At 49.0% G+C, this 15,762-nt stretch overlaps 5 protein-coding genes and 1 non-coding gene across 6 annotated transcripts; 2 read left to right on the top strand and 4 right to left on the bottom strand.

Annotated features, from left to right (window-relative positions):
- Positions 1-643: 643 nt before the first annotated feature.
- On the bottom strand, positions 644-5,601 carry B0J16DRAFT_290214 (uncharacterized protein; the record flags this gene model as incomplete). Its single annotated transcript, XM_046124240.1, has 4 exons — positions 644-4,209; positions 4,257-4,548; positions 4,597-5,366; positions 5,411-5,601. The coding sequence occupies 4 exons, from the start codon at positions 5,599-5,601 to the stop codon at positions 678-680; spliced, it is 4,785 nt and encodes a 1,594-aa protein (XP_045982017.1). The 3' UTR covers positions 644-677.
- An 860-nt stretch (positions 5,602-6,461) lies between these two features.
- On the top strand, positions 6,462-6,560 carry B0J16DRAFT_t199. Its single transcript has one exon. It is a non-coding gene; the product is annotated as a tRNA-Ala (tRNA).
- Positions 6,561-6,612: 52 nt separating this feature from the next.
- Positions 6,613-8,768, bottom strand: B0J16DRAFT_307923 (uncharacterized protein; the record flags this gene model as incomplete). Its single annotated transcript, XM_046124854.1, has 4 exons — positions 6,613-7,856; positions 7,904-8,464; positions 8,511-8,535; positions 8,581-8,768. Coding segments are annotated over 4 exons (1,891 nt in total), but the record flags the coding sequence as incomplete, so codon positions are not given.
- A 1,021-nt stretch (positions 8,769-9,789) lies between these two features.
- Positions 9,790-11,534, top strand: B0J16DRAFT_402070 (uncharacterized protein; the record flags this gene model as incomplete). Its single annotated transcript, XM_046132618.1, has 5 exons — positions 9,790-9,970; positions 10,017-10,680; positions 10,726-11,166; positions 11,216-11,305; positions 11,352-11,534. Exons 1-5 carry the CDS (start codon positions 9,861-9,863, stop codon positions 11,532-11,534), a joined length of 1,488 nt encoding a protein of 495 aa, XP_045982015.1. The 5' UTR covers positions 9,790-9,860.
- Positions 11,535-11,600: 66 nt separating this feature from the next.
- B0J16DRAFT_345979 (uncharacterized protein) lies at positions 11,601-12,687 on the bottom strand. The gene has a single exon (XM_046128355.1). The coding sequence runs from the start codon at positions 12,616-12,618 to the stop codon at positions 11,638-11,640; it is 981 nt and encodes a 326-aa protein (XP_045982014.1). The 5' UTR covers positions 12,619-12,687; the 3' UTR covers positions 11,601-11,637.
- A 593-nt stretch (positions 12,688-13,280) lies between these two features.
- B0J16DRAFT_402068 (Aldehyde/histidinol dehydrogenase) lies at positions 13,281-14,826 on the bottom strand (the record flags this gene model as incomplete). Its single annotated transcript, XM_046132617.1, has 3 exons — positions 13,281-13,728; positions 13,782-14,743; positions 14,803-14,826. 3 exons carry the CDS (start codon positions 14,824-14,826, stop codon positions 13,281-13,283), a joined length of 1,434 nt encoding a protein of 477 aa, XP_045982013.1.
- Positions 14,827-15,762: the final 936 nt, after the last annotated feature.

Below are 15,762 nucleotides of genomic sequence, written 5' to 3'. Positions count from 1 at the left end.
AACACCCATGTTGATGAGTGAGACCGGTACCACTAAACACTGCTCGAGTCTTTCGGGGGGGAAACACTGGGCAAGTTGGGACTGCCTCTACAATTGACCGAATGTAACACACCTCCCCAACTACCTTATGTTTGTAGCATCCCAGAGCCTACCACCAAAGATATAGTTAGCAGGAGTGAGAGTGGGCGTGGATAAAGGCCAGCAACAGGAAGTCGAATGTGTTTGTTCAGGACAGAAACTGCGCCAACTTACCGCCCGTACCGGCTATCTTTCCCCAACGTACGGTTTTACTGCGATGTGGGACATGTCTGTGGTTGCTATGGGATTGGAGGTACCTGAATCTCAAAATTGTGTGGTATACCTCTTGGCATGCCTTTCGGTCTTAGACAGTGCTGGAGACAACATGTTGGGGCCATAGCATAATGTTGATTTGTACTCACTCCTCTCCGTGGCGCAGCACACTAAATTGGTAGCGCCCCTTCCTCTCTGGCCTTTTTATTCGTACAGCGATTTCTCCCTACCTTGGGTCTTATGATTCCTAGACCAGTAACTAGACTAAAGTAGTGCAGTTATACTCAGGGTTATTCACCTTATTATAGGGAAGTTAATAAGGGCCTTACAGGCAGAAGAATAAGATTGATTACCAGCCACTAATAATTCCATATGATTACAGTCTTTTAATAGAAACTCCTCCTCTGCTCAGCCAAAGCTCCCAACTTCAATGCCAAAAGCTTACTAGCCGATCCCTCCCTCAAATGCCCCTGCTCCTCCGTTCTCCCTCTTGGACTATTCCCATTCACATTCCCACTCATACTCATAATTCTGGATTGCCTCAAACTCGAAACACTCATACTCCTCCTCTCAGAAGCAGTCCCCAAACTCACACTCTGTCTCGAACTCGCAGCAACACTCTGTGTTCTCGAGCGCTTGTTCAACCCCTCCATCTTCAGCAATGATTCCCCAGCGCTAGTAACACTTGATGCACCGAGACTCATTGATGTACGTCTGGACGAAGGGGAGGATGTGCGGGATGAGACGCTGGGTGTGGAGGCGTAGCCTGTCATCATCATCATTCGCGCGCTGAGCATTTGGTTGTTCGCAGCTAACAAAGCATTCGGATCTAAACTGAGAGCCGTCTGAAGGTTCTGAAGTTGGTATGCGCTGGGCATAGTGCTTAAGCGACGGATGGCGGTTTTGTTGTTCTGAATGAAAGTGGACATGCTTGATACTGCGCCCACATTGAGTCGGTCTGCTGCTGACTCGACGGCTGTGGTACTGGTGACATGGCTTCGTTCCTGATGGACGGCATTGACACTGACTGGCTCGTGCACTGGTTCGTCTTCGATGGTTGTCATACTGATGCGACGATTGATCTGCGTGACTACCTGATCAAAGTTCGTCTTCTGAGAGCCGGTGTAGAAATCAGCCTGCTCCATGACCATCTCACTGCGGATCTCCCTCGTGAGGACGAAAAAGGTCTTGTCGCGGATGCATTTCCTGACGAATGCCCAGCGTGTGCGGGCGGGGTTGTGTTCAAGCTCGGGCTGATACACCGATAAGCGAGCAAGTTGAGCGTAGAAGTTAGCTAGCCGATGAGCCATCTTCTCTAAGGTTTGGAGTAGGAATGTGGACAGAGCAGCGACAGGCGTAGCATCAGGGTCGTCGTGATCAAGCATAGAAGCAACATTGTCGAAAGCGTCCATACCATTGCACGCTTCCTGTCGCAGATCTTCGAGGAGTTCAATGTCAAGTTGGACGCACTTAGCAGTGTAGCTAAACACACCTCGCTCCTGGAATCGAAGTTGAGAATTGGGGTCGCAGATGAAATCGCCGAGGGCGCTGATCTCTTTCGTAACTTTCGCTGCGTCAAGACCTGTCTTCGCACGAGCGATGACACCGAGGATGTCGGGTAGCTTGTAGGCTGCACCAGGTCCACCGGCGCTGGCAAAGACGAAGGAGAGTCTAAGGACGAGCTCCTCCAGCTTCGGTCCGAAAAGTGCTGCGAAGCCACCTTGGAGGAGACGGCTTTGGTAGCCGTAGAAAGTGCGGATGGCGATGGTGTTGGGAAGGTCTTCGCGTTGCCAGATGTTGGTGATACCATTGGGATCATCCTTGGAAGGTGCGTCCAGAGTGTCGCCCATGATATCATTCATCTCGAATTGATGAGCCACGAGGGTCTCGACATTGGTGCGCAGATACGCTGACCAAAGATCGTGCATCGTCGAAAGATCCTTGTCGCGATAGTCTGGCTTGGGCGACAAATGACCAATGAAGTATCGCGTAAGAAGACTCGATACCTCGGGGTTGTTGGTGTGGGCAAGGTTATCAAAGGACTTGGTACAATCCACTCCAGCGTTGGACTTGATGATGAGCGTACCACCAGGATGCATCGGGCAGAAGTCAGTGACATCGTAGACACTGCCATGAACAGCAATCCACATACGCCCTCCCTTGCGATGACCAGTATGCAGAGCCAGACTCGATTGGGAAATGGTAGGAAGGTTGACGGGTAGTGCCCGGGGAGACATGAAGACATCCAACATGAATCTTCGCTCGGCGAAGGCCTTGTTGATGATCTTGTCAACCGTTTCCATAGTCGCAGTGCGATATGTGTAGATTGCCTTGCGAATACCGCTCATGACAGAGTCAAACACAGCCACCGATCCACAAACATACAAATACCCGCCCAAACCACCTTGCTTCTTGGACATGACCATATCACAGACAGTACTGCCCTGCTCAACGATAAGAGTGTCAATATACCTGGGCGAAATCTCCTTGTCGACAAGATCGCGCATAACATCGTCATACACCAAGCCATTTGAGTCGCGGGATAGGGCGAGGTGTACTTCCATGAAGCCAATGTTGACGAGTTTGCGGAGCTCGGACTCGTAGGAGAATTTATCGCGGGATTGGACGCCGAGGTAGAGGAGGTTGCGGCCGCCTGAGAGACCGGATGTAGCGAGACGATGTTGCCAGAAACTGCGGAAAGGAGCGATGCCGCTGCCTCCTGCGAAGAAGGCACATGGCGCCATGTCGTCGATAGGGAGGGTGAAGGATACGGGTCGTGAGACGCCGACGAGGACATCGTCGGCTAGAATAGCGCTGTCGGCGCCTGCTGAGGGGTCGGGATTGAAGAAGCCGCTCGACACACCAGCGCGGACGATGCTCTCTCCCTCGGAGAACATGGAGCAAAGATCATACTCAGATCGAGAAATGGTGAGGTCGACAGTACTGGGCAAAAGCTCATTGCTGTAGCTCGAGATGGAGTAAGTCCTGGGAACTTCCAACGAGACAAGATCGGTAAGCCAATCCAGATCATCCAGACTAAACGCCTTGTCCCAGATGTGACTCGGCGTATCCATAACCGCGCGCTGTAGGAGATCACCCAAAGAGCCGCGAACAGGCCACTCATCTGTAGCGAGCACTTGAAGAACAGTGTTGGAAGACGCGTGAAGAAGCTCGTGGACCTTGACGGTGAGATCCTTGGTAATAGGCGCAAGATGACCGCGACGAAGAATGTCGAGGACTGTCAGGCCGTGAGGGGTTCGAGTGACAGAGGATAGATGTTGGGAGAAGCGAGACCATGTTCCGTTGGTGTCGACGGGAAGGCGAAGATGATGATCTAAGCCCAAGGATGCAACCATCTTGGCCACTTCCTCCCAAGAGTTGAGAGGCATGACAGCCATTCGATCGCCAGGTTGGAAGGTAATACCCGTATCACGAATGTCAATCGTAACCATGGCAGTCCCCCTCTTGACATCCTTATCAACAGGACTAACACCCGCCACCCTTCCAAGATACCGACACTCCTCAAAGCTGCCTCTCATAGAATGCGGTTCCAAATCCATCTTTCCGCGGAAAGGCTCCAGACGCTCTTTCATAGCATCAGAGAACTGACGATGAGTCTCCTCCCAAGGCCGTGTAGCATCTGCAGCGCCGGAAAGACCATTGGTGGCGGTACGACCTGTCTTGGCAGCGACTTCAAGAATGCCAAAGACTTTATACCTGTGGACGCCCATGAAGCCGCGTTCGCCGGTGTAGGCTTCTACTATGCCTTCGAGAACGCCTTTGAGACGTGGGTCGTTGGATTGTTGGACAAAGGTGGGGATGGAGTAGTGGTATTGTACGGCTGCGATGAAGGCACGGTGGTTGGAGGGGAGCCAGGCTCGGAGGTGGAGGGCTTCTTGGCCGAGGAATGAAGAATGGCTATCATATGTTAGCACTCAAATAAACATCATAAATGAAGACCTTACGTCTTTCGTCCGAGGAATGCATCCATCATAAGATACGGTGGAAACTGAAGACCTGAAGCAGCAGGACAGCGCTTGGAAAGAGGTGTCGAGAATAATCCCCAGCGAACCCACTTATCAGCAGAGACATAGTTATCACCTGCGTTGGGATTGGCTGAGATGCTGTGGAAGGCATTGGGCATTCGTTCGAGGATTTCCTTGAGTCGGATTAGTTCGTGGAGGAGACCTTCGACGTTGTTGGTCATGACGTGTTCTTGACAAGCAGCGATGGCATCGGGGCCGTGTTGGAAGGAAGCTGTAAGATGTTAGTAAATAGTGAGTGTTGACTGGGGGGGATGTTTACCAGATGTATCAGCGCAGCCTTTGAGGAAGGCAACTTCAGCGCGTTCGCCGAACATCGGCCATCGAAGATCCGTGTTGTCAAATCGTGCAAGATAAGGATACGTCGACTTAGTATCGCGAATCTTGAGGTTGTAAGACGCCTGGTCGGGAAATGAGAGATGGGGCAACGTGCGTCCCATACGTCGCGAGATCTGATAGTAAGGAAGGGCAATACACATCGGAATGCCCTCCAATTCCTCACACAGCTCATCGCCCATCTCACACGTCGGTTTTGTGGAAGTGCCATTCGTGACAGCAACACCATCCTTCCCATCATGTCGATCCTCAAAGCGATAGATCGAACACAACATGCCCAATGCAACGACGGCGCCCCAAAGCGCTTGATCAGGGATAACATCCTTCGTCCCTTCAACGAGAGGTAATTTCGCAACAGCTTCTCTCACACGACCGCGTGCACAGCACCCAGGCATACGTTCACAAAGATCAGACCAGATACGACCTGGCGATCGCGCAAGTGCAGCAATAGGCTCTTCATAATCCGGTGGACAGAAACCATGTTCGACAGAGAGGTAGCCGTCGCGCCATCCTGTGACGGGACCGATTTCTTCGGCGCGACGGAGAACTTGACGGGCTGGAGCGCCGAGAGCGGTGGCGAGGATGGAGTGGTCGGAAGCATTAAGGGCGTCGAGTTCGGATTGGGAGCGGGCGTTGTCGAGGGTTTGACGGGTTGGGTAGGATGTATACAAAAGTTCGTTGATGGATTTACGTTCCCTAACCATGTCAGTGGGCGACATTGAGAAGAGTGTGGGACTGACCTTGTGCGAAGCCAGTCATCTGGATCAATGCCCCGAGGGATGTCAAAGGCAGCGTGGATATCACCAGGCTGACTCGCGCCTGAAAAAGCACATCCTCGTCGTTGTTGTTGTCCACCACGGGAGGATCGAGACATAGACATAGGACATGAAGTCCCAGCCGAACCAGAAACAGGACAAGAAGCGCGCGACATGTTATTAGTATCGACTGTACAGCAAATCAATCGAAAGACAAAAAAGAATAATGGGTAAATCAGGCCACCAGGGCAATAAGAAGCGAAATAAAAACAATATCAGCTAACAAAGAAACAATATCACGCCACCAGGGCGATCTGAGAGAGTGATTGAGGATGGAAGAGAAACAAAAAAATCCCAAAGCGCGCGGAGACTAACTAGTAGATAAGAAAGAGATATGGAGATGTTTGTTTCAGATTCGTTGCAGATGGAAACGTGCCAAGAGCTGGAGTATGAGATTGCGTTACATCGTTGAGGAGGAATTAAGCATATTAAGTGGAGGTTGAGACGATGGTGTGTCCGGGTATGAAAATTGCCGTTTTCTGTCAGATTTTGGGGGCTTTGATTGGTGCAGGCGTGATCTGAAACTGTTGATAGGGATGAAAACGAGGTTGAGATTGCTTGGCTGAGAAATGGTGGGGCTGAAGACGCGCATTGCATACCCTACAGTTGTGCTGTTCTGAAGCTTTCTGATGAACAATATTTGTACGAGTGAGATGTTCTACATTATATGAATTTTGGATGCTGTTTTCTTTTAATATTGTTATGTGAATGTACGTTATTGCAGCCAAGAACTGTCAGGTTGTTCGGGTTGGTAGCTGAGTTGGGTTTGTTTGTGCACATTAACATGGTGCAAGTGGCGTTTAGTGGTCATTGACAACCAATTTGAATACTGTACCTTTTTCTTCAATCCACTCATTTTAATGAGGAGTTTCATAATGAAAGTTGCTTCACTTGTGATGTATGGCAGAAGAAATCTTGCGTATTCTGTCGACATCATAAGCTTCCCAGCACACGGACTCGTTCAACAACAGCCTCGGGGCGAATGGTTTAGTGGTATAATACTCCCTTAGCAAGTTTCTATCTACAAGATTCATCCTTCTGGGAGTGGTCCAGGGTTCGATTCCCTGTTCGTCCAACGAAGGTGGTTAGATTCCACCAACCCACATTTTTGGCAGTTGTTATTTTTTCCTGTCTCCACCGTGAATAGCGACTAGCTAGACGCGTTATGTTCGTTCCCATTGGTATCCAGCGAAAGACGAAACATATAAACATGATGATCTCAGATCATTTGGACTGCGAGAACGCGTTCCCAATCTAATCGTCCTCATCGTCCTCGTCTTCCTCCGGCATCTCAACACCCAACCCAACCAAGTATTCCGCAATTGCAGGCCTTTCCTCCAAACACCGTCTCAAATCCTCCTCATCAACCCTCTGTACATCAGCACCAAATTCAATCAACAACTTAACAGATTCCAACCTCCCATGAACAATAGCAATGGCCAATGGCATCAAACCCTCCTCATTCACAACAGCCACATTACTCCCAGCCTGCAAAAGAACCTTGAGCATATCAGATTCATCCTCGTCAAACGCTGCGATATGAAGCGCCGTGTTCAAATCCCCATCACGAGCTTCAAGGTCAGCGCCCTGCTCAATGAATTTGCGGAGTATGCCTTCATTCCCTAGAGTTACAGCAAGGCCAAGCGCTGTAGATCCGCGTGTGTAACATCGCCAGCGCTCTGTATCCTTCTCGCATTCGTCATATGTTTCATCATCGAGATAGGGCCATGCCTCTCTCGCTTGTAGGTACGAGTCAAGATTCCCTTGAGAAGCAACAAAAGTGAAAAAGTCCGATTCGAAAGATGGCGGGAGGGATTTGGGGAGATTGCTTTTGGCGGCGAACCAGAGGTATGGGTGAGCTTGGAAGCGCTCTTTTAGTTCTTGTGACGATTTGCATGCTCCGTTTGCGAAGTCTGGTTTTGAGAGGTAACGAATCGAGGCTGTTGCATGTCTCTCATGATACTCGGTCGTAAAGGTGTCGTCGCGAAGGTGATCCATCAACAGTGATGATCGGAGTACTATGGCCTGGTTATCACTGTCCAGAAACACCAGGCTCTGACAGAGCTCGATGATCTCATCTGCCGTGAACTGGGTCCCATCCTGGATCCTGATGCCCCAGGCCTCAAGTGCCTCACTTGCCATCGGCGTTGTAAAAAAGTAGCCCATTTCGTCGCACTTGGCAATATGGTAAAGCGTGCAAAGTATCGCCTCAGATTGCTCGGAAGACTTGATCTCCGCTGCCAAATACTTGCAAAATTCTTGCGCGACATTTACTTCTGAGTCTGTCGAACAGGATTCAACCAACTCGAGCAATTCTGTATTGGGCTGTGAGGCAATGTTACTGAACCACTTAGGTAACAGAGGAAGAAACCTGTGACCTATTAGTATAATGGAGCTCGTGGTAAAAGGTATACTCACAGTCCGTTCGAGATATCGATGAATTTCTGGTATGGGAATATCTTGGTGTACGACTCATCCAGCACTTCGGAATTAACAGGTGACTCGTCGATGTACTTGGCAAAGTAGAGAGCGATGTCTGAGTCGGGTGGGCGTGCCTCGACCTCTACTAACCCAAAATCCACTATCCATAGTGGGTCGGGAGCCGGTTCACGACTTGTCATCAACACCTTCAACGAGGGAATCTTCTTATCGTATAAAAGAAGCTCCATCAACTCCGCCAAGCCTTCCTCCTCCATGTCGTTTAAACCATCCAGCACAACAACCATCTTGTCGAAAGCACTCGCCATGATCTCGAGAATATCTGCAGTGCCGGTCACGTCTTCGACACCGATATCTTGGTCATCTAGGATCTTTTGCCACAAGCCGAGGGTGTTGGGTGTTTGAGATACAAGCTGTCTGGTGATAGAGCGGAATGCGAGATCGTAGTCGGCGAGGTTGTACTGTTGATCGTTGCGGCCAAAATAGAAGACGCCGACTCCCATGGAGTTGTTTTGACGGATGTGGTTGACTAGACATGAACTTTGAGGCCGTTAGTATTCAGCTTAGCGTTTTCGAAGCCACATACCTGAGAAATGTCTTTCCACTAGCACCTGAAAACATTAGCGATAACTCAAAACCACATATTTATCACGTACTTGGTCCATGAAGCCAAAGAGCCCGATCGCCTTTTTCCCCATTCAACCAACTCTGCGTCTTTTCGTGGTCGATAAACCACTGACCGATCCCTGAAATTTGGGCATCATCGAGAATGCGTTGCTGGGTTGGGAATTTGTCACCTGGGCAGAGCTTCGAGAGCTTCTCGTAAGTCGCGTTTGGCCTCATGTTGATGGGGTTGGGTGATGAAAGATTTGTTGTTCTCACGTTCAATTGCTGATGTTTTGGTTGCTGACTAACCCCACTTTAGGCTACAGAGGCATCACTGCCCGTCAGCTGTTTGTTCAACAAAACAACCATCATGAACCAATCCAAGTCATCTATCATGGCCTCATTCCAAATAACACAGCTAACTATGGGCTGTACACCGCTATGAAGTAAAAATCACAATTGTCTAGCAGGTATTCCGACATTATATCAGTTCAACTGTTCCTTTCCCAGTGCAGCACTCGTCATTCAATCTTCCACAGGTCACATTGTACTGTTTATTCAAGCTGCAGCCCGTTTATAATTTATACCATGAAGCACATATCTAAATTTTATCTCTCAGTCAATCGCGCAATAAACAATTAGATCATGCCAAGGCTCCGCGGGGAACCTTTTCTTATCTCTTTCCCGTCTTGTTCTAGCGCTGCTGAGGAACTTTTGGATGTTAAGCTTATTCGTATGGTTCTTGATCCTTGCAAATCATGCTAGGGTATTGTACCTGCCGCATTGGTTCAGCAAATGTTTATCAATGATATCGTCTCGGCAGGCTTGGTGTTTGCGGGGTTATCTTCAATTGATGGAAGGATCCGTCGGCAATGCAACCTCGATCGGAGGTCGTGAGCTTTATCGGTAGAAAAGTTTGCCTTCCCCTCAGGAAAAGAACCTTTTGCTGTGAGGTATTGCAGACTTCGAGTCTCAATTGATCAGGAAAATGTTGTACCTGTAATGTAGTAGTCTCAGCGCTGATCTCCCGAATCAATTACCGACTTGTCGAGCAGCCAAGTGTCAATAGAGCACTCATGACTATCGTCACCGCCCGCGATAAGGCCCATGCCGAGCCCTGACTAAAAAAGTACCTACATATCGATCACCAAAGCCCACTTCTTGGCCTGCAATGACCTTCCTCAATTGAAACTATACCCGGGCCTTGTATTTTCTAGGCAAGAAACAATTGCACCATATTACGTCTCCGTCTACTATAAATTAAGACCATGCCTCCCATCCAGCAATTGAAGGGTTATCCCTCTCGTCAACCCCAGGGCCATTTCTCAAGATGAAGTTCACCACTACCCTCGCGACTCTGCTGTCGCTCACCCCCAATGCTTTGGCAAAGGGCAAGAAGCTCGACTCCAAGAAATTCCAGAACGACATCAAGACCAAGAAGTAAAACCCACCACCCTAATTAAATACCCCATGCTGACAATTACAGCCTCATGTCAAACCTCGAAAAGCTCAACGATCTCGCCTTCGCCAACGGTGGAAACAGAGCCTTCGGTCTTCCCGGCTACGACGCTTCAGTAGACTACGTCTTCAAGAAGACCTCCAAAGTCAAGAACGCAAAGGTCTACAAGCAGAACTTCCCTGCGCTTTTCGCTTACGTCGATTCCATCTCCCTCAAAGTCGACGACAGCAATGTTTACGTTTACGGATTGACCTACTCTCCCAGCACCAGTGCAGATGGCATCACCGCTGAAATCGCGCTTGGTCCTGAAGGCGCAGCAGGTTGCGACGCTGCCAACTACGCTGATCTTGATGTCAAGGGCAAGATCGTTCTCGTTCAACGATTCAGATGTCCTACCGGTGGTACGCTTGCTGGCAGAGTCATCCCTGCTGCCGAGGCTGGTGCTGCCGCCGTGATCATCTACCATGATCTGGCGACGAACGTTACTGCTGGTTCGCTCAGTGCGCCTAACCCTGAGAAGCATGTTCCTGCTGGTTTTATCAACCTGGCGGATGGAGAGAAGATCAAGGCCAAGATTGAGGGTGGTGAGAAGGTTGAGGCTTTCTTTCAGCAAACGCAGACTATCGAGGAGAGGATTACTCAGAATGTTATTGCTGAGACTACTGGTGGTGATCCTCGCAATGTCATCATGGTATGTCAGCCTTTTACTCGTATGATCTTTTACTAATTTTTACAGCTTGGTGCGCACTTGGACTCAGTTCAGGCCGGTCCCGGTATCAACGATGATGGATCCGGTACATCCCTCCTCCTCGAGCTTTTCACCGCTCTCTCAAAGTACAAGACCAAGAATAAGATCCGCTTCGCCTGGTGGGGCGCCGAAGAAAACGGTCTTCTCGGTAGCAAATTCTACACCTCCAACCTCGCCACCAAAGACGTCAACAACCTTTTGGTCTACCTCAACTTCGACATGGTTGCCAAGGGTTTCTTCGGTGTCGCGGATACCGATGGTAGCGAGCACGGATCCAAGGCACCTAAGGGTTCTGAGGTTACTGAGAAGACCTTTACTGAGTACTTTACTAGCAAGGGTCTTGAGGTTACGCCTGCTGTTTTGACGAATGGAAGTGATTATGCTTCTTTCTGGCAGAACTTGAACAAGCCTTTTGGTTTCCTCCACACTGTAAGTCATATCAGACGAATTTAATGACTCGTTACTAACATGGTGCTAGGGTACCGCTGTTGCCCAGGATCCTTGCTACCATCAAGCTTGCGATACCATCGACAACCCCGACCCCGAGACTCTCACCATCAACGCCAAGGTACGTCCATCCCAAACATGGGCATGTAGATTTGCTAACAGATCAGGCTGCCGCACACATCCTTGCCGTCCTCGACGACCGAGGCACCAAGTTGATCCCCAAGACCAAGATCAGCGAGGCCAAGCTTCAGAGCCTCCAGCAGCGCAGCGTCGGACCTGATCTGGGCAAGATGGAGGAGCTTGAGGCTATGGGTCTTCGACACTTGGGTTGTGGTCAACATGAGATCTAAGTATAATGAGATGCTTGGTCCAATGTGTTGCTGTAGAGTATGGAGATGATGATGATGATAAATGATGACGTGAATAGCTTATTTAGTAAATAAGAAATAGTATCTACTCTCTTTTCCAATCCCCAGAGAACGTATCAATAGACCTCCACTTCCACTTACTAAACCTCTCCCAAGCCAACCGATCCTTGCCATAATAATTAACAACATCCTGTACACTCAACACCCTCCAATCTCTCTCAAACTCGGGCGGTCTTGCTGCATCCAAATCAACCCCCTCCATCCATTCTTCCTTTCGCTTATCCTTCCCCCAGTCCTCGCCGGTATTTTTACAACCCTTACTCCTCTTACATCTCTGTCCACAGCTTGGACATGCATAAGCTTGCCATTCAACGTAATGGTCGCGTAGCCAAGCGTCGGATTTACCGTGTGCGTAAGAACATGATCGTTGAGTATGCCCCATTTTCTTCTTTAGTCTATTCTCGAAATAGAAATTGTTTCGCTCCTCGGTTTTGTAATATTGTGGGTGGTTGTGGCGAAGCGAATCGCGATAGAGTGCATCTGTGGAAATCCAGTCGCTGGGGCCGTACTGAAGGTTTATGTCGAGTATATAATCGCTCTTTGAGAGCATGACTGAATCGCAAATGTCATCCGATGGGTACACTGCCGAGGGCGCTGTAATCTTCGTGATGGTAGCATTCTCCGTCTCAAGGCGTCGAAGAAGATCCTTGTTCTTCACATCCTTCATCTGCGCCTCGGAGAGATATATCTCGAAGTCAGGCCTGGATAGCTTATCATTCCCAGGTGGCGAAGCTTCCAAGAGCCAGTCCAATATGACAGCATCCGCAGCAGTAGTATAGCCAATAATGTAATGGTGCCTAATACCTGGCAGAGGTGATGTGCGGTTTTTACGACCAGCGCCACATGGATCGTAAGGGACCTTTTGACCGACCCAGAACCAGAGCCATGTTCTCAGATTGCTGAGTTGACACTCTGTAATTTCTTGGGCTGGCCTCTTGTCTGGGATAGTGCGGATGTAAGCAACTCTAGTTCCCGGCTTTGGTGTTTCTTCCGTTACCGCATTCATTTTGTTCGGAATTTACCAGCTGGCGTATTTCAAATGAAATAGAAAACAGGGGAGTGTTGAAGAATCAAGACGCAGTGGTGTTGATATAGAGACTTGAGGAGATCAATTATTTGTTCTACAGGACAATGTTTCGGCAGTGACTCATCGCCAACTCGTATCGCTGGCTATATGGAAATTGCATTAGTTTCCTACAGGGTGGAAGTATCTCGCCTCTTATTTTGGCGGCAGAGATACACGACTCATGCTAGATTATTTCCGGGCGACAGCGCTAGAGATTTAGCACGTCTTACCAAGCACAGGCAATTGCTTAGTGGCAGTCGACCTGTCATACCAGCCATGCCTTGGAAAAGTGTATTCCTGAAATCAAGTGTATAAAATTGAACAGCCCATCTTTGACGGCCTGTCACATATTCTAAAATCTCCGTAAAGGTGTATCTCTAGGAACTGTAGGTTAGACGCAAACTTACAAAGGAGTTTGGTTAAATTGTCACTCTATCCGCTATCCAAACTTGACTTATTATTCCTCGTTCAGTAAATCTGCTTATTAGGCTTTCTAATATCTTGACAACTATTGCCGTTACAAACCTCGTTAGAAATACAGTGATTACTTATTAACCACTCTATCAACTCAAATGTCTATACATTTAGCTGGTCTACCTTACCTATTTCTTCCACTTCCACAGCGATCGAGAGTTACAATAAGCCTTCAACCCAGTCATTCCCCATTCACTACCAATTCCGCTCCATTTATGACCACCAAAAGGAACGTTAGGAGCAACATCAAAATGTGAGTTAATCCACACACTACCAGCCGATAGACAACGAGCCATTCTCTCAGCACGGTCAAGATCCTTACTCCAGACTGAAGCGCCCAGTCCGCATTTACTACCATTCGCGCGGTCAAGAACTTCATCCTCGCTGAACCACTTGAGAAGTGGGACGATGGGTCCAAAAGGCTCCTCGACAACGATCTTTGAATCTTCAGGGGGGTTGTCAATGATGGAAGGGGTAACAAAGTATCCCTTTGACTCTGATACGATGCGTCCCTCCAATGCCGGCTTCCAGTTGCATGTGTTGACCGACATGTACAAGTCTTTGAGTTTCTCGTATCTATGCTTCAGTTAATATCGTTGTCTGATGTGACTTTCATCTGTGGGGCTTACTGCATCGAGTTCTGGAGAGGGCCGATAAGCACATCGGGCTCAAAGCCATCGCCAACTTTGATGGTCTTTGCATAGGTAACCAAAGCATCGCGGAACTTGTCGTAGATGTTTTCATGAACGTAAATACGCTTGATCAACATGCAGATTTGGCCCGAGTTGAGGAAGACAAGTGTTGCGATCTTGGGCACGATGGCGTCGATATCAACATCATCGCAGATAATAGCTGGGTCATTACCTCCGAGCTCGAGCGTCACACTCTTCAGGGTCTTTGCGCAGCTTTGCATAACTCGCTTACCTGTCTCAATTGATCCGGTAAAGGTGATTTTATCGATATCTGGGTGCTCTGTGAGCATTGGCCCAAGACTATCGTCGCCGCTGATAACCTGGAGGACACCAGGCGGGAAAATCTTGGTTCCAATCTCACCGAGCTTCAAGTCGCAATATGGTGTAAAAGGTGATGGCTTGACTATTATGACGTTTCCAGTAATGAGCGCCGGGCCAATTTTACCAAGTCCAAGGAGAACAGGCCAATTCCATGGAACAATTCCGCAACACACGCCCAGAGGAGGAAATGTCTGGGTTATTGTCCGGTCTTCGTTATCATCAAGGACCTCATCCTTGACCTCCATGGTGGCAAATGCTCGCAGCCATCTCAAGCTCATGTCGAGCTCGGTCTTGGCGAGGCCCAGAGGCTTACCCGACTCCTTGACGAGCAGCTTCTCGAGCTCCTCGCGCTCAGCTTCAATAGCATCTGCATAGGCAACAAGCATCTTTGCCCGGCTGTTGAATGGAACTCTGGACCAGCTCTTGAAGGCTGTTCGGGCATGTTGGACAGCCTTGTCGACATCACTTCTGGTGGCGCAGGGAACCTCCCACAGGGCCTCTCCCGTGGAAGGGTTGATGGAATGAAGTGTTTTGGACGTTGGGACAAACTCATTGTTGATGATGTTGCCCGGGTAGATCTTTGATCAGACGTGTGAGCCCATTGTGTTCACAATGAGGGGGTATGGGAGGAACTCACCGTTGTATCGATTTTGGCACACATGTCGGACACAATCTTTTTGTCAACTTGGGATCTTGAATTGTTTGTTTGTTCGATGCAGTGTAATGGTGCGGATATTGAGAAGCTGTTGAAGAGGCAGGCTGGTCGGTCTTGTACTCGCTGGCACGGTCTGAAAGCAGCGACTAGCCATGTGTGCGGCCCGCTAACGTCGGCAAATACCGCGAATGATACGCATGCAGTGCGGGTAGAGTTTATCCCCAAGATCTGTCGTGAGGGGTTCTCGGGCTGACGGGATGACGGTCTTGTGACTCACTGACATCAGTCCTCTGTAATCCCTCAGAAGATCAACACGATATTCTTGGCAGGGCTGGGAGCTTGGAGTACAGATTCTGGGAATTGGTAGTATGATTGTTAGCAAGGCCAAGCACTATAGGGTTCATTCCGCATTGTCCCTGACTTGTTGGCCCCGTATCTCCCAGTCATCTAGATCAAGTTCGGCGCGCGGGGTCATGTCCACAATCAATTGCTATGCTTGTGTAAATCAAACCTTGTTGCCATAGATGCCAAAGGGGGTGGAACCGACTCCATCAAAGCCGTTTTCAAATTCGCAAAATCCTGTTGCCACACCCCCAAAATACTTGCTTGCAACATCAGAACCAGGCAGGTCGCAAGTAGTCTTGGGTTCCTTTGCCTTTTCGAGTTGTTCCATAGCCCTTTGTAAAGCTTCTTGCAACTTATCATCGTACTGTGATTCAATGACAGTAACTATTGTTTCATCTTATATCGATCCCATTGGCTCAGCAGAGTCGCAGGGCACGACTTCGTGATAGTTGAGGCAGTTTCAAATTCCGTCTTTGTTTTGGTTCGAATCATTCCTGGGGGGTTTTTATATGCCGCCTCGTTCTTGCCTTCAGAATGTGCAGCTTTTAACAAGATGGCGATTAATTCCATGGCTATTGTGTTGTTTGATCTGTATAC

The sequence above is a fragment of the Fusarium flagelliforme genome (assembly GCF_020744385.1).
Source record: "Fusarium flagelliforme strain FIESC 12 MPI-CAGE-AA-0113 chromosome Unknown B0J16scaffold_5, whole genome shotgun sequence".
NCBI classification, from domain to species: Eukaryota; Fungi; Ascomycota; class Sordariomycetes; order Hypocreales; family Nectriaceae; genus Fusarium; species Fusarium flagelliforme.
Note: the sequence above shows the minus strand (reverse complement) of the source record. Positions and strands in the feature narration are given on the sequence as shown.